The sequence below is a fragment of the Acanthochromis polyacanthus genome, chromosome 7 (genome assembly GCF_021347895.1).
Source record: "Acanthochromis polyacanthus isolate Apoly-LR-REF ecotype Palm Island chromosome 7, KAUST_Apoly_ChrSc, whole genome shotgun sequence".
NCBI classification, from domain to species: Eukaryota; Metazoa; Chordata; class Actinopteri; family Pomacentridae; genus Acanthochromis; species Acanthochromis polyacanthus.
In genome coordinates, this window is record NC_067119.1 from 33,207,311 (window position 1) to 33,230,317 (window position 23,007).

General features: G+C 39.2%; 1 protein-coding gene across 1 annotated transcript; it reads left to right on the forward strand.

Annotated features, from left to right (window-relative positions):
- Positions 1-595: 595 nt before the first annotated feature.
- Positions 596-22,605, forward strand: ift81 (intraflagellar transport 81 homolog). Its single transcript, XM_022214473.2, has 18 exons — positions 596-1,053; positions 1,191-1,294; positions 2,635-2,815; positions 2,918-3,007; positions 3,219-3,284; positions 3,600-3,710; positions 4,553-4,637; positions 5,180-5,343; positions 5,442-5,537; positions 7,609-7,755; positions 11,838-11,987; positions 12,963-13,091; positions 16,209-16,298; positions 17,324-17,410; positions 18,003-18,074; positions 19,200-19,285; positions 19,537-19,582; positions 21,781-22,605. The coding sequence occupies exons 1-18, from the start codon at positions 910-912 to the stop codon at positions 21,961-21,963; spliced, it is 2,031 nt and encodes a 676-aa protein (XP_022070165.1). The 5' UTR covers positions 596-909; the 3' UTR covers positions 21,964-22,605.
- The last annotated feature ends 402 nt before the right edge of the window (positions 22,606-23,007 follow it).

Consider the following 23,007-nt stretch of genomic DNA (forward strand, 5'->3'; position numbering starts at 1 on the left):
TATTTTATTTCATTTGTACACATGCCTTTTGAAATTTGGGAAGAAACATGTTAAACGACCTGACAGAAAAAAACTCTCCTGAAATACTGTGAAATCCCAAAAAGCATTAACACAACACCCAGTTATACAGGTCTATACCCAAACACACTGCAGAAGTAGATTATTATTAATATTATGTCATTTTATTATTGTTGTTGTTTGCATTTAATTGATGGTTCAGGAAACACTCACAATTCTGCCACTCATAGAAAACGGATATATCTCTGCAGTGACCCAACTAAACCATGTGCAACAACTTATAGGCTGAGAATAATAAACTTTATGTTCCTTGTTAGGCTGACTGTAAGGGCTCCCCATCCTCACACGTCTGATTCACCCCACAGGCTAATTTATCTTTGAGTGCCACTCCTCGTAATAGCAGGTCGGGGGTAATTATTTCAGTAGCGTGTCTCCTTAAATGATCTCGACCATAAAGCACTTCAGGCTGAGTGTCTATTGATTTTTACGCTTCTGTCTGTGGAACGAACCGCAACTTGCGCACATTAGCGCAGCACGACTCTCTTGAAGTAATCCCTGAAGCTACTTCCTGTTCGCAACCAATCTGCGACGCCTTCACGGTTTCCATGGGTCCACTGACAACAACTGCTCCTTTTCTGTATGCTAGCTAACTAGCTAGTTTGCGATTCAAAGAGACAGACTGTATCAAACTTTTGAAATCTGTCTTTGTCGTTTGTGAATGGTCGTTTTAGCGAAATAGGAACAAGTATTTGGATTTTTAACGAGTTTGTAAGCTAGGCTAACTTCTTCGACGACAGAAAGCTTATTTATGCTAGCGTTGGCTTGCTAATCTAGCAAGAAGGAGCACGAAGAGCCATTACAAACAACAGACAAAAACAAACAGTTTCCAAGATGAGCGAACAGCTGAAATTCATTGTCGAACAACTTAACAAGGAGCCATTCAAGAAGAACTTCAACCTCATCACGTTTGACACCCTGGAACCGATGCAACTGCTGCAGATTTTAAATGATGTTTTGGCTGAAATAGACCCAAAGGTGAGGGACACGTTTCAGCAACCTCAGTTTATAGACTTGTGTCAGTGCTAATAGTGATAATGTGTATTGTGTGACTACGGTGGTGGTCCTTCATTAATCTATGATAGGTAACTATTCTGTCTTGTTCTTGTTTTTAGCAAGCTTTAGACATCCGTGAAGAAATGCCCGAGCAGACTGTGAAGAGGATGTGTGCTCTGCTGGGGATGCTGAAATACAAACCTCCTGGCAACCTCTCTGATGTGTAAGTCTGCAACCAGTTTCAGTTCAAACTCCCCCAATTTATTTCAGAGAAACAGTTAAGTGTAGTCTTGAAATGTTTTTGCACCATTTTCTGTTTTTGACTTAAATCTTTATTAATGATCCCTAATGGTGTCTTCAACATAGAGAGGTTCACCTCCATCATTTATACGGCCCTGTTGATTTTTTCACCATTTCGTTCTCACTCACCAATTTCAGTTTTGTTATATTGTCCATTTATTCTGTTTTTCAACTAGTTGTGCTTTGAGTCTCAATATATGTGTGAGTGCCCTCAGTGAAAGATTTCTTTAACAAATGTCATTGGTCCTTAGTTGGTGTGTCTATGCTCTTTTGAAATATCTTTTTTTTGCAAACACGCAGCATGCCATCATTTCAATGTAATATCTGTCATTTACACTTTCTTTAGTTAAGTGAGATATATAAAATAACTTGCAAATCTAAGGGATCTCAGTCTTTGTTGCAACACTTACCATCCAATTTCTCAAAACCCATGTAGCTTTCAAGTCAAGTCAAAACAATGCATCTCAACTGGTTCACCCAGTGCCAGTCACGTGTAAAATATAGGTTGACAACTGGAAGTCAAAGACGTCGTATTTAAGTTTATGTTCTGTTTGTTCAGCTTTTCATTTTTTTTAAACTAAATTGCTATTAAGCAAAACTGAAAATACTTTCAATTGCTATTTTAATTCTATTTTTAATTATATTGGTGTTGTGGATTTTCCCTCAATAAGTGATAAAATCATTGCATTTTCTGACTGTCCAAAAGACATTATAAAAGACTGTACTGGTGCTGCACTGCTGGAAGGTCCTGGTTTCAAATTCTAGGCTCGGGGCATGTTTTTTGATGTCTGCATGGTTCCCTCTGGGTACTCCAGCTTTCTTCCACAGTCCAAAGACATGCATGTTAGGTTAATTGATAATTGTAAATTAATCATAGGTGCAAATGTGACCATGCATGCTTGTCTGTTTTTGTCTCTCTGTATTAGTCCTGTGTTGAACTGGTACCTTTTCAGGGTGTAACCTACCTTTTGCTCTGTGTCAGCTGGGATAGGCTCCAGCCCTCCACAAACCTACATGGAATAAAATGGATATAGAAAATGGATGAATGGATATGATTAATCTAAATCAAATGATCCACACTCACTACAACATTTCTGAGACTGGTTTACCTGCTTACATTTAGCCTTTGGTGTAATGAAGAAACTTTTTCAGGAGAATTCCCTCCATATCCATAATTTAGTGTATGTGTTAGGGGTTGTCTGCATGTTTAGCCACCTGTCTTCTGTAGTTTTCATATGCTCTCATTTTTCTTACCTCTTGCAGGACCAGCTTCAGACAGGGTCTGGTGACTGGCAGCAAGCCTCTGATTCACCCAATACTTCACTGGCTGCTGCAGAGAGTCCCTGAGCTGAAGAAGAGAGCGTACCTGGCTCGTTTTCTGGTTAAGCTTGAGGTGCCAGCAGAGTTTCTGCAGGATGATGTCATCAATGACACCTATCACCAGGTTTATCAGTATATTAAAGATACATTCATCAATTCATTTTATTAGTTTTTGGAACTGCTAATTACCTACAAGGCAGAAGTTAATAAAGTTGTGTGTTAACAGTATGAAGAGCTGGTGGAAGGATTTAAGACATATCATAAGGAGTGTGAGCAGCTGAGAACTTCGGGCTTCTCCACTGCTGAAATCAGAAGGGTAAGAAAATCAACAATAACTCTTTACAGTCAATTGTTGTAAAGAGTTATTCATGCTACGTTTTGCTCAGTATAAAGTGATCACCTACTGACATGAATTTGTAATTACTGCTTTAACTAATGTTTCAACAATATATTAATAGTATTAAGAAATCGTCTTAAACTTAGCAGACATACTGCACTGAAGTGATCCCTCTTTTCTGCAATTATAGGACATTAGTGCCATGGAGGAAGAGAAAGACCAACTAATCAAACGTGTGGAGCGGCTGAAGAAGAGGGTAAGGCAGACTGCTCTGGGAGGCCTCATCGCTCCTGTAATGCTTGGAAGGCTTTAGGATTCACTCAGGAATGAAAACATGACCCTAGACATATATTATCAGCTTCTTTAATGGACCTGACAGGAATCTGACTGGCTGCAAGGCTCTCTTAGCAAGGCTGAAAAGTAATGAGGTGTTGATTTAATGGGTCTTACTTACAGCCCCTGCCAAAAGGTGAAACCTGACTCTGACAGAGGTGCAAAGTTATTTCTGCTGACCACATGATAGCCTGCCATCAGACATAATTATCATCGTGTTAACTTATTTTTCCACTAGGTGGAGTCGGTGTCCAACCACCAGAGGATGCTGGAGCAGGCCAGACAGCTGCGAGTGGAGAAGGAGAGAGAGGAGTCACTGACTCACCAGAAGCAGGAACAGAAGAATCAGGTAAATGCTAATAATAGTTGTGGTTTATTAGTGCTTTTGTAGCATCACAGCAAAAAAGGTTCTGGATTCAAACCTGGTTGCTGGTTGTGGCCTTTGATTTTAGCATTGACTCCCAGTGCATGAAGAAGCCCAGTGCTTAGGCTTCCTGTCACAAATCTGCTTTTGACCAAAGAAATGCACGATTCAAAGCTGACCATATGTGTGACTGTGAGTGTGCATGGCTGTCTGTCTCTTTGTGTTTGTCCTGTGATGGTAGCCTGTCCAGGGTTTAGCCCAACTTTCACCCAATGCCAGCTGAAATATTCTCCAGGCACCTGGGGCCACCTACAGGATAAAACAAGTATAGTGGATGGATAAATGATATATTTTACTAAGACACCATAATCCAGTTTAACAATATACTGTCTAATTTTGAGTACCGAGAAGAAAAAATAATATGTAATATCTCAGGAGTTGTAACCATTTTTTTTTCTCAGTTTGTGCGCTTACCCTTAGGCTCAATGCCTTTTCAACACCTCAACCTGTCTTTCAATTTCTTTCAGATCTTATATCTTGTTTGACATAATTACAAAAAAGAGAAATTCCCTGTGCCTTGCAAACTAGCCAACTGAATACTTTTAGAACAAAGAGAGTCATTTTAAGATGTCCTCTTGGGCTCTGCAAACACTTGATGGACGCTGTTCATTGTAGTTCCTGAAATTTTATAAACTGAAACAACAATGTTTTAATCTGGAAAACAGGAAGATGAATCAGTGTGAAAACAGTTGTTAGGGGCGGCCCTTGTGTTAAATATTGTTAATTTCCCCCATTGCCTGTATAAGTAATTGTTTTTGTGTGTTCAGCTGTTCCAGGCAGAGCAGAGATTGCTGAGATCGCAGCAGCAGTTGAAGGATATGCGACAGGCAGCAACAGATGCCAATCCAGAGAGTGAGTACTCCTGTCCTGCTGCTGCCTCTGCCTGACACAGCTGGGTGGGACATTCAAGGACACAACAGAGTGTGAGGGGGTCTAACAGCTAATAGACTTTCATCCGTTGAGACACTCTAATTATACTGATCTTTGAAGTGCTATCGTAGAGCTTATCTGATGTTGAAATTGTCTCCTTTTGTTCTCATCTGGTATTGGCCTCCTCAGCCAAAAGCAAGATTTACACATTTGCAGTTTCTAAAATGACCTGAGCTGTGCAGACAAAGGTGAAGCTGCACAATTCATGCCACTTATCACAACTGCTGTATGTGTGAGTCCAAAATATGTGGAATTCAAATTGAGGTTAGGTTTATGCATAAGTACTTGTCTTTTAATTCTAACAATTTAAAAAACTGTATAGATGTTCTTCGGTAAATCCAGTGGCTTTGCATAGGTTTGTGATTATTTTTGCTTGATCCAAGTAATCAGAGCCACTGAATGCCTGAAAGGGTTTCAAACACATTAGGCTCAAAGTGTTTAATGAAAAGCTCTGTCTCTGTCAGGCTTAATGAAGAGACTTGAAGAAGAGATCAAAATCAACTCCTACATGGTCTCTGAGAAACTCCCCAAAGAGCTGGAGGGAATGAGGCGTACAGTGCAGTACCTGCAGAAAGTGGCATTGGAGCCTGCGATGGGCCAGGCTGATCTCCAGGAGCTGGAGGACAAGGTCAGGACCAGGATATGGTGTTAGGTTTGTACACCTTCACGCTATGCAAGATTCTGATGTGGTAATCTCTGAATGTTCTTTAATCCAACCTCTTACAGATTAAAGAGGCTGATTGTCAGATAAACCATCTGATTGAGAAGAGAATGATGAGAAATGACCCCATGGATGACAACCTGACACTGTACAGGCAACAGGTGCTGACCTCATTGAATTACTTTGATGTCTTTCATCTTTTTGTCTGCTGTGTCTTTCATGAATTAGGCTTGTGGGTGCTGGCTGTGATATTAAAGGTGCCCTGTGGAGTTTTCTTGTGGGTTTTGATAGTTGTTCTTCATTCTCTCTCCTTTATTTTTACCTCTTGCTGCAGAGCCGATTTAAATATCTGCTCTAGACAGTGTGTGTAAGCTACACCATGGCTTTCAGCAGAGCTGATTTACTTGCACTTTTTTGTTGTCCCAAACAACAGATACAACATTTGTGAAACATTTGATTTCGTTCCCAGTTGTCATTATTCCAATCAGTACTAACATTTGGTAGAACACACCACTGACTCTGGCTGCTAATAATTGTTAATAGTGGTGGATAATGGTAGTCAATGCGAGTCGACAGTGGTGGGTAATTCATTGAATAATGAATGATGGTGATTCAGCGTACACACAGAGTGGTAAAGTGTGTTCTTCTGGTGTTTTCTGTTACAACAATTGAAATTAAGAAAATTTGTTTTGTTTGCCTCATGTTTGACTTAAAGTGAGTGAAGTTTGTGAAACTGTGCCACCATGCTTTGATGGCGATGGCAAGAACAGCATGCATGCCAATATCTTTATGAAAAAAAAACGTTCACTGAAAATTAGTTTTTATTTCTTACCTTGTCCACGTTATGTTTCTTTATGCTCGAAGACATGTCATGAACGAAATCAGCAATCCCATCAGCTTGCACAGCGGAGCTTTTTATATCCGTATCTTTCTTCAGAATAATTTTCTGGGTTGAACATGTATGGACAGACGACTTCTATATTACCCCTTGACCTTGTATGGCGCAGATGCAGTTTTACAGTATTTTATCATAGTCGAAGTTGAGCTCTACAGCAGGAACTGTAGAGATCTACATATACTAAAGGACACAATGATGTAGAATGACATCAAAGCCAAGACAGGAGGGGTTTATTTTCATGGCAAAGAAATAAATATGTAACTTTCATACATAGAAATGAGTTTTGGGGAATTTAACTCAATGCCAGGAGAGACACTTTAAAGTTAATTAGTGATGAATCACTCATACATGAACGATACATCAGACAGCCTAATTTTATACACAATCCATGACAATATTTTAGAGACTCCTAAAACTTAACTAATTTTGGGAAGTAACATCTTATTAAGAGGAGCTTGAAGTTTTTACCCTCCTCGAGACATGTTTTTAATATATACAACATTTTTCATAAAGTTGAATAATCTAATCATGTTTTTAAAATAGTATCTACACCATCTTCATCATTAGGAAATCATTTAAAGCCCTTTTTAAAATAATTTAATTTTGAAAGTTTTTTTAGGTAATTACTAAATAATAATAATTACTACATGTGATAAAGCAATAAGAACTGCAACAAGCAATTAAAAGAGGATCACTTCAGAGTAAGTCTATACAAAATTGGTTTTATGAGGCAATTTAAATGAAGTCACTGTGTTTGGGAGCCTGATCTTTTGTGGCAGGTTGATCCAAAACTGAGTGGCCCTGATGGTCACCTTTAGATTTAAGCCTCAGTTTGGGAAGAGCCACAAATGCCCCACCTCAGACTGCAAGCTGGCCCTCTGGTGCAAACATTTCTGCTGTGTAGCTTGGATCCAGACCCAGACATGCTTTCAAACTGATGAGTAAAATCTTAAAATCAATTCTGTAACACACAGGAAACCAGTGAAGAAGGCTGCTATCAATGAGACAGGACAAGAGCACAAGATATCTCCTGAGAAGTCTGTTGTCTCTGTATGTGTTCATGTCCAATATCTAAAGTAGATGCGATGTCACAAACCACGCATGATTTTGGATAGTAAAGCTTAAATGTCTGAGTAGTAGCAGTTATAAGGTACCAAATATGGGGGGCATTTAAGATTTCATTCTAATGCAAAGCTTTGTGATTGGCTGATATTTTTTTGCAACCCATTTCCTTCCCCTTTACTAACCTCACTGCTCACTTGGATTCAATCTCACATTATAGGTTAAAAGTCAAGCCGCATGTTTGTAAAGCTAATGTAAAATGACTCTTCTAGGCCTCCATCATCATTCGCAGGAAAGAGTCAAAGGCGGAGGAGCTTCAGGAAGCGAGAGAGGAGCTGGCTGCAGCAGAGAGGGAGCTGAGGCAGCGGAGCAGCCAGGCACAAGGCTCAGATGGGGAGGAGGTCATCCGTGGTGATGAGGTACACTATTGGTGTTGGTGCTCACTCTGACTGAAAGATGTGGGGACCATATCTAATTGAAATTTGATTTTCATGGACTTTACATAGACTTTCTAAAGTCAAGCTTCAGTTCAATATTCACTGTGTAGCTGATTTAAAACGTGACGCAGCATAACCACATAAGACACCATCAAAAGTGGGGCTGTCACACAAGGAGCATGGCAGGAATCTGTAGAACCATTGAGATCGCAGTTGAAACCCTAGTCAGACATGCTGTGTAATTTATATCCTGAACTACAGATTTGTAGTTTGATAATTGCATTGTTTCATATCATGATTTGAAATTGATGAACTGTTCAGCTTATGGTCTCATGGTCACAAAGTAAGGTGGTCCCTAAATATCAGTAGGGATGCACAATATTGGATTTGTATCAACATATGGTATGTTAATGTTTTCCAACTCATTTTGGCCGATTGCTGATGCTGATATATACCCAAATGTTTCCTCGTACTTGCAAGTGTCCTGTAGTGGAATTAACATATCTTATACTTACTCTCATTATGATGGTTCTCTGGCCTGTGCAGACATAAAATACGATGCTTTCTAAATGTACAACTTCGCTGGAAAAGATAAGACACAACAGCAGCTTACATGTAAAAGATACCATATTTATTTTTATGTAGCATTTTCAAGAAAAACTGACGTTTTTGACCAATGCCAAATATGTCCTGTTGAAGTCTTAAGTCTTAACTGGCTGATGCTGATAATGATAGTGAAACCATCGTGTATCTGCCTGTCAGCCATCTCTGATTTTCTGGGGTGATCTGAGTAATTCAGACATAGAAAAAATTGCTGCTAGCAGCTTGAACAAACAAAGACATTTTCAACATGATTCTCTCCTTTGCGTTCAAGCAAACAGCGAACATCACCTTGCAGAAATTTCAGCTTTATCTAAGTACGCACTTTAAGATTTGCAAACCACACAAAACACAAGAGGCTATTTCTGTTCTTATCCAAACACAGACGGGCTCACTGTCTAATGTAACTTATCCCTTTTCCCTACTCTCCCCCACATTCCCATGCAGAGCCATAAATAGAACACAAAAGAGAGAATATCCAGAACAAGGAACTGTACTGGACAAACTTCCTGAAAGTTGGCCTTTTCTCTAATCTTTAGTATAATCAATCTCCTAATTCAAGTCAGCTGGACATATTAAACAGACTTGGGGCATGTAAACTTTTGTCTTTATTTATATCTCGTGACAAGGATTTACTCCCCCTAACCCCCACCCCTTTCAGACACATGTTCTTCTCTAAGCTATCATTTTGACAAGTAGAAGTGAGCTCAACAGGGAGAAAAATCTGAAACATAATGTTGCTCATGATGGCTCTAAGCAGTCATTTCTACTTCAGCCTATGCATACAGTAAGCTTGAAGTTACAGGGCTAACTATAAACAGTTCTGTATTAGCAGAGAGATGCTGATGAATGGGGGCTGTGCTGTGACCATATGAACTGTGTGGACTAGAATTTTTATAGCCTGGTGTTTGACGCATGTTTATATCTGTGAGGTGGGAGATGGGATTTCTGCTCAGGCGAGAGAGTCACACAGCTATCTTCCTGCTCTCCCTTGTGTCCTTTGAGGCTGCTGCCAATCCCCATGGAAGGTGCATGTGCTTTTTGTTCCAGTGGTTCTGTTCAGATGCTGACCCTCACCACTGACCTTGTGTTGGAAACATGTGAATCTCTATCACAGACATTCTAAATGTAGCATTTTACCATCACTATATTGTTGGAAAAATACTTTGAGACATTAAGGTAATTACTTTAAGTGAGTTAAACCAATATACAAGGAATAAGTTTAACATTTTCTATTGCATTTTACTCTCCAGATCTGGGTTATTTCAAACACAAAACTGAAAGAACCTGATTTTTAGATCAGAAACTAAACAAATGCATTCATTGTTTCGGCCAAATAATATGTAACATCAGTGGAAGCAAACATGTTTATTCCCTTCAGGAAGAGAAAATCATTTGAGCCATGCAGCTGAGTAGACACAGCAAAATCTTAGTGATCAGAGGAAATTATATCAGATGCTATGGAAAATATGGTTTAATGTTTTTTTAAGTGCTCATGATACCACAGAAGCTCACATGTATTTCAGCCAGTATCCATGTTTTACATCAGTTTTGCCTGTATATTGCAGTTAATTTGACTGACTTATCTTTAAGGCTAACAAATATTATGAGAGGGAGTCGTTTGTAGAGACAAAGAGACTCTTGAGTCTATACATGAATGAAGTTAATGGAAAATGTTTTGTCAAACATAGCTTATCAGACTGCTCCATAGTTTCAGGCCATCAGCCGCGGTGGAGATGATCACTTTATCAGAGGTATTTTCCATTCTGACGATTATGTGTCATCACATGCCACCCACCAACTGCAGAGTCTCTCTGAGTGGGATGACTGCATCTGCTCGTCACTGGTTGGCCAGTAACATGAGACCTTTTTATCGACCAGACTCATCACACTGGTTAAATTTAGTCTTAGTTCAGTAACAAAGCTTAATAACAGGGATTTTTACTTGGTATAATGCGGAGATCTGAAATGTAATTAGCTAAATTTGATTTGTACTTTCCTACTGTTTGTCCCACACGTAGTTACTTGGAACATCTTCTGCACCAGCCATGTTTCTTGTGACCCTTGTGAATACTCTGCATGTCTGAGATGTGTTTCGACTAATCTGCCGTCCAGTTTAACAGCAGTTGTTTTGGGGACACAGTGTCGGGAACACTATGCAGAATGATTCTGCTGTGCTAATTCCTCTCTCAGCCTCGTCTGGCCTTGATGTCCCAAAATACACAAAGAATAAATGTACACACACACCCACCCACCCACCCACCCACCCACACTCAACCCACCCACCCACACTCAACCCACCCACACCAATACACATCAGGCTTCATGGATCCCCAAAGGACATGAAGCACATTCTATGATTTCTGGGGCTGTTCTCCCGTGTCCATGTTCATTTATAGCTGCTCTTATTGTGGAGGAGTTTGAATATGTCCCAGCAGACAGTTAGGGTGGGGGTGACTGAACATCCACTTAAAGCAGTTGTTCTGTCAGATGAAGCTGTTTGCTGTACATAGCTGGCTGTGAATCTGAAAGGATCGAGTGACGGTTTCAGATCATGGCATGACTGCAGCTACTGATGTTCTCTAATCCCTTCCCTCCCCTGGCTCTCCCCATTGTCTTCTCTTTTGGCCTTTCAGAGTGTCTCAGCTGTGTTGGACACCGTGCTGTCAAATAGAAACTGAATTTAGCCTCTTGCATTGCATTTTCCAAACAAGCTTTTATAGTTTCTTCCTCATAGCACTTAGAATCACTACTACTGTTGAAATAAACTCCTGTTTTTGTTTTGAAGCTGCTATAATCAATATATTTATATTCAAAAAGCATCTATGTCTATCTATCTCATATATGTGAAACTGATTGCTTGTAATGATGAAGCTACACACAGATCCCTTCAACTATACAGAGCGTTTAATTGTCTTTCAGTTTCTTGTTTCTGTGTCATCACTCACTTTAAGCTACAGTTTTTAGCCAGAAAACTTCTAAAAGCCAACTGCATACTACCTTTGCTTCATAAAATATTAGAGAAAATTATCAACCAGCCAGCAAACATAACTGAGCGTTTATTGACTTCAGTGAGAAAGTCAGAAATATCTCTTGAGTGTTGGTAGAGACTTACCAGAGCTAAATGGAGTATGATTGATGGACTTGCATTTATTAAATGGTGATGTTGTTCAACAACTGCTGGTAGCTGGTTGTGTAAACAGCCACATGTGTATGAATCCAACAGGTCATAAATGATTGCAACTTACAACTTCCTGAAAACTGTTCGAGACCCCCTCTTGTAAAAATCCATTTCTTTCCTTGGTTAACATGTCCATGTGGTGTTTTTTATGTGCTAGAAGACACATCATGAGTGAAATAAACAGTCATGCCAGTGTTTTAAGTATAACACACTGTCTTAAAATTAGTTAGTCGCTCTTTTAATTTGAACATAATGTCAAATTCTGTTTCTTTGTCCTTCAAAGCTAAAACGTTTGCTGGTGAAACTGCGAGGCAAGGGAACAGTATACAAGAAGAAGCGTCAGGAAATTGCTGAGTTGAAAGCAGAATATGGAGTCTTGCAGCGGACTGAGGAGATTCTGAAGCAGAGACATGAGACTGTGCAACAGAAACTGGTAACTCTAATTCCTGTTTTTAAAATTTTCAAGCTGAATTCATATATGTCTCTAGGGTGAGCAATGCTAGATTATTCTCTTGCATTTTTTTTATTTCTGAAGTCCTTGCCAGTTGACTTTTGAATACCACGTCAGCTTGCCATTTTTTGCTTGACAAGTGGAATTTAATTAGCTATAGAAGACCTCTACTAGTGTTGTTTAAGAAACCCTCAATAGTCACCGTTTTAATGTTGCCATGTTCCTACCTAGAACACCCACTGCCCTTACTGCCCTCTTTGCCCTGAAGTATTTAAGCTATATCCGCTCCATTCCTCTCCCTGAACTTGTATTGCCCTTCCAAATGTGCTGTTTTCACTTGATCTCCCCATTCACGCAGTTTGTGTTAACAGTGAAGTGGTAGAAGCTTCCTGGAAATGGCTTCACACCTCTGTGCGGTCCCAGCACCTGACTTGTTGATAGGCTGTCTGACGCAGGCTGAGCTGCTATTTCTGATATCTGCATCTGCTGCTCTTCCTCTGTCTGCATCCCACGTTAACGCTTTGGAAGATTTCTTTCTGATCACATGTCTACCTGGCAATGCGTCCTCTTCTTGTATGTTTGAGCCAGATTTTTCAAGCTGGATAGTTTTTCTTGCATTCCAGAGCTTTTCTTTAGGACAGTGTCAATAGCAGTTTGTTTATTCATGTTACAAGTGAAATTTACTGTTCTCTCCAAAATTCCAACTGTATTGTAAAATTTGCAAGCTTTGCATAAGCTTTTTTAAATCGTTTTCATACTCTAGCAACATGCGGAGCAAAATATTACTCTGGGGGGATACTTCAGTTATGACTGGTTGTTCATTGTCATGTGCGTCTGGGTTGTCTGTGTAATGATTTATTGCATGTGCACAAGCGTACTGGGAATTGTATTAAGTGCTTAGTTTTGTGAGGACAGTTTTAAAAATACTATTTGACCCTTTGTGTTGTGCTTTTAAAGCAAACTATGGAAGCTGAGAAAGGCATCTCTGGCTACAGTAACACTCAGGAGGAGCTGGAGAGGGTGTCGGCCATGAAGAGTGAGCTGGATGAAAAGAAAGGCCGCACTCTGGATGACATGTCTGAAATGGTGAGCATGCAGAGGGACTTGGGGCAAATTCACACAAAATCAAATGTTGTTTTTCCCCTAAAGAGCCATTAGGTTGGCTTTATGGGCAGTTACTGTAAAATGAATAATTTTTCATAAATCAGTCTGCAGTTTAGTGTGAAAGAATCACAACAACACAGAATTTGATGATGGCCACATAATTACAGATTAGACTTTGTCTTTTTGAAGGAAACATTTTTACAGAAATGGATTTAACAGTTGTCCATGATTAGCCAGTAAAGCACTAACGGACTGGGAATTGTAAATTAGATTCTAATTAATATAGTTACACACGTGGACAAAATTGTTGGTACCCCTCAGTTAAAGAAGGAAAAACCCACAATTCTCACTGAAATCACTTGAAACTCACAAAAGTAACAATAAATAAAAATTTATTGAAAATTAAATAATCAAAAACAGCCATTACTTTTGAATTGTTGATTAACATAATTATTTAAAAAAACAAACTAATGAAACAGCCCTGGACAAAAATGATGGTACCTCTATAAAAGATTGAAAACTATTTGACCAGAGTGACATGATTAACTCAGGTGTGTCATTTAATTGACATCACAGGTGTTTCCAAACTCATAATCAGTCAGTCTGCCTATTTAAAGGGAGACAAGTAGTCACCCTGCTGTTTGGTGAAAAGGTGTGTACCACACTGAACATGGACAACAGAAAGCGAAGGAGAGAATTGTCCCAGGACATCCGAAAAAAAATGATAGACAAACATCTTAAAGGTAAAGGCTATAAGACCATCTCTAAACAGCTTGAAGTTCCTGTGACAACAGTGGCTCATATTATTCAGAAGTTCAAGACCCACGGGACAGTAGCCAACCTCCCTGGACGTGGCCGCAAGAGGAAAATTGATGACAAATTGAAGAGACGGATCGTTGGAATTGTATCCAAAGAGCCCAGAGCAACCTCCAAAGAAATTAAAGATGAACTCCAAGGCCAAGGTACATCAGTGTCAGATCGCACCATTCGTCGTTGTTTGAGCCAAAGTGGACTTCATGGGAGACGACCAAGGAGGACACCACTGCTGAAAAAAACTCATAAAAAAGTGAGACTGGAATTTGCAAAAATGCATGTTGACAAGCCACAAAGCTTCTGGGAGAATGTCCTTTGGACAGATGAGACCAAACTGGAGCTTTTTGGTAAGGCACATCAACTCTATGTTCATAGACTCAAAAACCAAGCATACGAAGAAAAGAACACTGTCCCTACGGTGAAACATGGAGGAGGCTCAGTAATGTTTTGGGGCTGCTTTGCTGCATCTGGCACAGGGTGTCTTGAAAGTGTGCAAGGTACGATGAAATCTGAAGACTGTCAAGGCATTCTGGAGAGAAATGTGCTGCCTAGTGTCAGAAAGCTTGGTCTCAGTCGCAGGTCATGGGTCTTCCAACAGGACAACCATCCAAAACACACAGCCAAAAACACCCAAGAATGGCTGAGAGAAAAGCGTTGGACTATTCTAAAGTGGCCTTCTATGAGCCCAGATCTGAATCCCATTGAACATATGTGGAAGGAGCTGAAACATGCCATTTGGAGAAGACACCCATCAAACCTGAGACAACTGGAGCTGTTTGCTCATGAGGAGTGGGCCAAAATACCTGTTGACAGCTGCAGAACGCTCATTGACAAATACAGAAATCGTTTAATTGCAGTGATTGCCTCAAAAGGTTGTGCAACAAAATATTAAGTTATGGGTACCATCATTTTTGTCCAGCCCTATTTCATTAGTTTGTTTTTTAAAATAATTATGTTAATCAACAATTCAAAAGTGATGGCTGATTTTGATTATTTAATTTTCAATAAATTTTTATTTATTGTTACTTTTGTGAGTTTCAAGTGATTTCAGTGAGAATTGTGGGTTTTTCCTTCTTTAACTGAGGGGTACCAACAATTTTGTCCACGTGTGTATAAGATGTGGTGTCAAGGTGTCCCAGTCTAAAAGCCCCTACACAGTTTTGGTCCGTCTGTACTGTCAGTGTACCTCTGCTTTCACTAAGTCTGACTAGATAGACCTCTCTTTAATAACCATAGGTCTCTGTTTGATTGGCATAGTCTTCACTCAGCTAGTGGGACGTATATATCAATGTTGTTGGGTTGTTCACAGGGGACACTTGGATATGCCACATCAGTAAAAACACTGGTATTGCATGAATAGATGAGTGAATTCCATTTAGCTGCTTCAGTGTTGGGGCTCTGGTATCGTGTGTGATGACATGCTGTCAAACATTTTTCACTGCACACATTTTGACTTGTCACAGTAGGGAAATGAAGGTGGAATTAATCATGGCTTTATTCTATTAGGTGTCCCAGTGAGTCATATCAGTAAACCAGCATGAACAAAAACAGGATCTCTCCTATGTGGAATGCAACTTCTGCAGCTGTAAAAAAAAAAAAGGGTGTAAAGCTGCGGTTGAATAGTCCAAAAAGCGACATCCTGGCACTTACTTGTGGGTCATTTCATCAATTTGGAACTTGTTTGGAGCAAAAACACCATTAGACCATGACCAGAACTTATTCAACCACAACTTAGCTCACAGCTTAGGCCTTAGTTATCACCCTATCCTGCTTTTCTTCAAGACCTAAAGGGAAACAGTTGATTCAGACATGTTCTAAGCTGTAGTGACTTTATTGATCGGTTTGGCAGGCTGGACATTTGTCGAAGTGTCTAATGATGACGTCATGGCGTCAAGCATTCCTGGATTAAACCTGAAAGTAAACGGTTATACTGGAACTTGAAAATTGCATTGCAAAGTCATAATGCTGCAATCTGTGATATATTAATCAATACTCGCTGATGCTTTATTTGCTTTGGCTGTTGCCACTCTTCATACTCTGCTGAGGATTGTTGATCAGATTTGTCAGCTTGCACCTGTCTGGTTGATAATGCTGCCATACTTCATCATCTCAATAAACTATTTGTCACTGTCACATTACCTGCTGTTTCCTCTGAAGACTCAGGTTGTCTATGAAGTTACAATTTTCAGTTTTAAATATGGTTTTCTGTCAGTTTCCATTGTGATTGTTGTAAGATTTCGCTTCTTTCAGCTTTGATGCAATGTGTGCTGTTGTCTTGGTTCACAGGTGAAGAAGTTAAACTCAATGATTGTAGAGAAGAAGTCAGCCCTGGCACCAATTATAAAAGAACTGAGGTCGCTGAGACAGCATTGTCAGGTGAGCATCGACCAAATTATAATACCTATAACTTTAAATAATCCTCATGCCATATCAGTTGTAATTATGTATGTCATTATTTGATCCAAAAGCATTTGCCAGCTTTCTACTACATTTCTCTCATCAAAATCTGCACCAAATTAAATGCAAAACCAGTCTAGTAGTTTCCATAGTCAAATTTTTAAGCAATGCAATACTTATGTATATACTACTCTATACCTGTGCACATCTCTACATGTTTGTACACACATAGCTTACCAAGTAATGTCTCAATACAGAATATTTGGCAACATAAATGTAGTTACCCTTTACACTCATTTAGACATCACATACAAAAAAAATACACCTTCGCCTGCAGACCTTTGAACTTGAAAATTGCATTTCAAAGCCATAAAGCCGAAATCTGTAATTTAATAATCAATGCTTAATGATGTGTTATTTCAACACATCAGTAAGTTTCCCTCTGAAAGTAGCTGGGACACGACTCTACTTTGTCTCTTTTCTGTCTATTTTACAAAACAATTTACAAAATAAACAGTGATATTGCTGAAGAATACAAGTAATAAATGGAGTCGATTCTGTGTCCGTCTTAAATTTAAAAACAAATGTTTCATGCATTCAACTAGGACTTAACTTGTATTATGTGTTATCATGGACAAGGTCCATTAAGGATCATTTACATAGTCCATAAATAAAATGCACAATGGGAAAGCCCCCCCACATCGCTGAGCTAGGGCAGAGGATTAAATTTTCCTACACGTGTTCCCAGAATCGCTCTTCCATCTTACTGTGTAATGTCTGCTAATGAAGATCTGTAACAGGAAGACATAAATAGACTGTACGAGCCAGTTGGAAGTTAAACTGCTTAAATGCCAGCTGTGACCTTATGTTGACATGAAATGGTGCTGCAAGTGTGACAAGTGTTGGAAATCTTGTATTCTATGTGTTTGTCTCCATTCTCATGCTGTATAGTGCACAGTAATGGATTTGTGTCTATGTTCTGTGTATGATTTTCATCATACCAGGAGCTAAGCCAAGAGTATGAGGAAAAAAAGGCACAATATGAAAGTTGTGCTGCTGGTTTGGAGAGCAACAGATCTAAACTGGAGCAGGTACAGTAATTATACTACATTAGTTTGAATGTGGACAAGAATTTAGATGCGTAGATCGGTGGCAAAGTACAGGAAAAACCTGAGACCTGTGAGGGGATGTGGTGGTGCAGTTATGCTGAACTTTCTTTCATGTTTTTTTTTTGTCTAATTAGAGCAAAAGGTCACTGTAAATCAATTACAAAGCAGTGCTGTGTGATCACCTTTATCCTATGATGAAACATTTCCATCATGATGGTATGGTCTCTTCCTGGATGGTCTTGCTTTTATCCATATGGCACAAAGGGTCACTGACTGATTTGATTTGTATGAAAATGGTGTGAATTATGAGCTGTAGCCCTCACAGTGATTAGATCTCAACTCATCTGACCAACTATGGGAGATTTTAGTACGATGTATGAGAAAGCTCCATCCACTCACCATCAATGAAGCATCTAATGAAGGATCAGTACTTTTCTAGCAGTAATATGCCGGTTTTTCCTTTGATTTGTCACCCATCTTTATTTTTCTATGTATATCTGGTGTTTTTTGTACAATATGTTATATCATTGCTATGGTGACACAAAATGTCCATGTTCTAATTTTTCACTCACAGGAGGTCAAAGCTTTGAGGGAAGAGATGGGACAGAAGGAAAACCGATACCATTATATCAACTCAATGTCAGAGGCAAGTTTTTTTTTTTTACATAAAAAATAGCTGCCTAAAACAGAAAGAAGTGTCTGTTACCCATTAATTAGTATTAAAGAAAGAACAGTTTTTAGACTAAAAGCCCAGGAGCTGAACCCCTCCAAAAGAGTCCCCTATGTCAGGTGGTCATGGGACTTATTGATCAGATAACAACCAACACTATTCAACCTCGGGCCAACACTGCTTCCCACCACTAATACAAATAATCCAAGTTTTTCTATTAACAAAAGATGTTTATCTGGAACACTGGATGAATCAAATGAAAGCTTAAAACAAACTTCACTGCTATTTGGCCCTAAATCATGAATATAAATGAGAAGATTATCTTTTTACACAACAGAGACAGACCCTGGCCAAATACAGATTCAAAGACCACAGTTGAGCAACGGAGAAAGGATGATTCAAAAAGTCATAACTACAGACAGAAAAAAGGGTGGTTAGTCAATGCATGCTAGATGAGGTAGAGACAGAGATGCACGTCCTTTTAAAATGTGACTATATATAATAATATGAGTGGAATGCTCCACTTTGATTAGCTGATCCCAAAGTTCACAGATCTAGATGACAACAAAAAGCAGCAGATTGTTGGGACACGCAGCACACGGCAGCTCAACGTGACTCGTCTCAAACTGATGGACGCATAATTAAAACAACAAATAGCTGTCTTGACTTCACCTATTATATATATAAAAGACACATGCAGGCAGAACATGTGTTTGCTGTTGTTGTTGTTTTTATCTAGTTATTTCTTTCTGTTTAATGAGTTACCTAACTTTATTTTCCTGTCTCATGTTATTTTTGAATTCCACCATCCTTCGTTTGGAAATATTGTTCACATTGTTGACATCCATAACCAGGGCAAACTGACTTGAAAAATAATTTGAAATATTTCAGCTGTTAGCCACAGTCCAGAAGTCCACAGTCAGCCATTATTATCATTGTTTTTAAGCCAAATTAGATAAAATTAGAAGTTGTACTCTGAACTCGGAGCGGTAACTTGCTCCCTGCAGAGATGCTTGCAGTACTGGATAAAATATTGCAACAGTGACCTACAAAGATCTGCTGTGAGAATAAACTCGATCTCCGCATCTCTGTCCTCTCCAGATCATTGAGATGCAAATGCGGCGGGCAGCTGAAGAGATGAAGGCCTACGTGTCCTCTGATCCACAAGAAAGGAAGAAGGCTATCAGGTGAGCCTGCCAGGCCAGCCAGCTGTTCACAAGATGAATGCCCTTTTTACTTCAGGAAGCTCTTGTTACAGCAGCATCACTTAATCTGCTGCCATTTTATTCTTTCATGCAGCACAGAGAGAGTTGTCAGAAACTCATTTCCGCACCTCGTGAAGTCAGCATATGCTAATACACCACACCTTTATTTAAAAACACTGGGTGAGATCAGCATGAGAAATGGCTGTGACTTATATTCTTTTGCTTCTTTGTAGGGAAGTGTACATGAAGAACATTTCAGAACAGGAGTTACTTGGCAAGGTGAGAAAAGTGTGTCCAAGTGCTGACCTAGCAGATGCAATGTGTCAATACTTGGAAATATTCCTTTATTCTGTCAAGAATGTGGTCTGAGGACAGACAGGTTAGCCAAGGAAATTTACTGGAAGCATGCATAACCACAGTCATGAAGAGTGAGAAGAAGTTATTGACCAGAATCACGTATAGGTGCATCTCATACAAAAATGTCAAGCCTTTATTTGTTGTAAATTTAATGCAGCTTTAAACAGCTCATAAACCCCTGCAGACAATCTCCCCCATATTCTTGAATCTGCCTTTCTTGACCTTCCTCTTAAGTAATCCCTTTTGCTTGTGCACTTTTTCTTACCACACTTTTGACTTCTACTTAACTGTCCATTAATATGCTTTAATAGACCACCCTGTGAACAGCAGCCCTTTCAGCAATGTACTTTTGAGTCTTACCTTTCTCATGGAGGGTGTTGATGATTGTCTTCTGGACAACTGTCAATTCCACAGTCTCCTCCATGATTGTTGTTGTGTGTTCTCAACTAAAGAAATTGAAGACTCTTTGTTGATGTTTGGAATTATCTGATTAGAACTCTTCTAAGGACTTTGGGAGTGTTTAGGGGTACCTGACTGACATCTCTGTTGCACTCTGTAAAATACTGTAATATTCTGAGGTTGATTTTGAGGGGAGATTTAAATAAAGAAGTAGAGGCTTGAAATATTTCAGTTTATGTGTAATGAGTTTAGAATACATGTAATTTTCACTTTGAACAATGTCTGATGAAAAATATTTAAGATTTTCCACCATATTCTAATTATATGAGATGCACCTCTAGTATAGACACAGTATTTCCAGATTATTTTTTACAGAATGCCACTAAATTACAAACAAATGAGACACAGATAAGTAAACATTCATAACAAGGCAGCTTCTAAGTAAGTTCTGCTCTGACAGGACAAACAAGAAGACATTTCTAAGTAACAAATTTTTAAAAAGCATTAGCAAATTAATCCAAGAATGTGCCTAAATTAAAGAAAACATCATGGGAACAGGCCCTGGCCGATTCCTCTCGATTGTATAAATTCATTAGCTCTACTTGCTTTATCCTGTGGAGGGTCACAGGAGGCTGGAGGCTATCCCAGCTGACATTGGGCAAGAAGCAGGATACATCCTGAATAGGTCACCGGTTCATTGTAGTGCTAGTCTGACTCACCACTGCGGGTATAAGCCTGCAACTGCCTTTTCTTGCGGCTGTTTCTTTCTCCTGTCTTTCCACTATCTGATACCTTTTTCAAAACCCCTTTAAACAGCCATTCAGGCAGCAACGTACCACACTGCCAATATTGATTAAGGTTTGGATTGTACAGTCGGGCAGCGCTGCCATGTTTTTAGTGAATTAACCTTTTTTGCATGCAATTAATCTACTACAACATGCAAATGTTCTACTAAATGTTCCACTACAACATCAATCCCTTCCTCACTATTTTGAAGGATCTTTTTTTATTTAGCACTGCCCAAGATAATTGTTATTGGTTTTAAAAAAAAATACAAACAAGGCAGAGTGTTTCTTAGGTTTATGAGGTGTCTCCACTGCTGACAGTGCTGTGTAGAATGGTCTTTTTATGTCAGACAGGGCTAAGACCAAAAAACAGGCAACCATGCATGCTTATACTTGTCATCTATCACCAAGTTATGTAGAATCACTAATTAAACCCCCATGCATATCTTTGGACTGTGTAAAGCACAGGTAGAACATGCAAACTCCATACTTGACCCTAGCCAACCGACAGGTTTGAACTCAGAGATGTTTTGCTGTAAAGCAACAGTGCACCACTGTGCCTCCTTCTACCCATCTAGAAACTTCATGAATATCTGTTTTTTCTGCAAACATGACAGTAAGCTCAGACATGTTGTGTCTAACTAGCAAATACATAATGATACTTTTAAACGAATGTTGTATTTTTTCCAGTCTTCAAAGGACAGAAGAATCTGATTTTGGAAATGATATTCAATTTACATTTTGTACACATTTTTTTCCTAAATCTGAGGCCTTTATCTGTTGTACTGGTAGCAAAACCACTGTATCCCAGATTGGCATATATTGTGACAATACTTAGGTTTCTCCCTAATGATTGTCAGGTCTTTATCATATTTTTAACAGATAGATTACATGATTTCTTTCTTACTCATCACTCTTTTCCTTTGTGGACTCCAGAAGTTACGTGAGGAGCAGAAGATGGTGAGAGATAGCCATAGCACCAACATGGAGCAGATGAAGATGTGGTGTGACTTGGAGCAACTGATGGAGTGCAAGAGGCAGTGCTTTATAAAGGCTCAGAGCCAGGTGTCTATTGGGCAGGTCATCCAGGAGGGAGGGGAGGACAGGCTGGTGCTGTAAGGACACATCAACAGCTGGTTGCCCACTTTACATTCACTACACTGAGTAAAACTGAACGTTTTACATATTCCTGTAACAGGTCTAAATCTTTTTTATAATTCTAATTTTTATTGTATATAAACTGTTACTGGACACTTTCTAGAGTTTCTCTCAGTGTTAATGGGTTTTATTTTTCCCCTCCATCTTTTTTGTTCCTCAGTCATAGTTCATCTTGTGCAGAACCAGACTAACGCCTGGTGATGACACAGTGTAAGATGATTTGTGAATCCACTACTTAAAGGACACAGGGCAAGGGTTTCCTCTTTCTCTGGCCCGTGGGAGACTCCTTTGTGATACATCTTTAAGAATACACTTTCAATCGAAGTGTCCAAACATAACAGTGTACAAAGTGCACTTTGGGATGTGGCCCCGGTCAACTATTTTTGGTGTCTCTAACCACGACCTTGGAAAAGGATTGGGATTCCAATTTTGGAATTCACTTGGACCTCCAATGCTTTGGACAGTACAGATGAAATGATCATCTTCATCTGCTTGTTGAATCATTGAACAGATTCACGATAACCTTTGACATTTCAGGCATTTATTATTAGATATTTGGATTGTCTATATATTTCTATTAAATATATATTTTGTTTGTTTTGACTTCTGTTTCACTGTATTAGTGATCTTAAATGGCAAGGACAACATATTGACGTCAATAAAATTCACAGATTTATTTTGTGAATGACACTTACAGTAAATACCTGATAGACCACACAAAACAAAGCTTATCTATAGAAATCAAGTGACAGATTTGATGTTGATTTTAGTTTTAGTTAACTGGAGTTGTGTGTAATATTATGTAACATTTACACACAACAATCAGCCACAACATTAAAACTACTTACCCAGTACAGTGTAGGTCCTCCTGGTGTCATCAAAATTGCTCTAACCAGTTGAGCCATAGAAGTGGGACCTCTGTGGGTGTCTGACACTGGGATTTTGGCAGCAGATGCTTTGGGTCCAGTAGGTTGTGGGGTCGGGTATCTATGTGTTGAACTTATG

What these genes read in the sequence shown, in the direction of transcription:
- ift81 (XM_022214473.2), top strand. Translation starts at nt 910, where the DNA reads ATGAGCGAACAGCTGAAATTCATTGTCGAACAACTTAACAAGGAGCCA. An exon ending in TGACACTGTACAGGCAACAG is followed by an intron (nt 5,538 to 7,608) that starts GTGCTGACCTCA and finishes TGACTCTTCTAG; the next exon opens with GCCTCCATCATCATTCGCAG. An exon ending in TGGATGACATGTCTGAAATG is followed by an intron (nt 13,092 to 16,208) that starts GTGAGCATGCAG and finishes CTTGGTTCACAG; the next exon opens with GTGAAGAAGTTAAACTCAAT.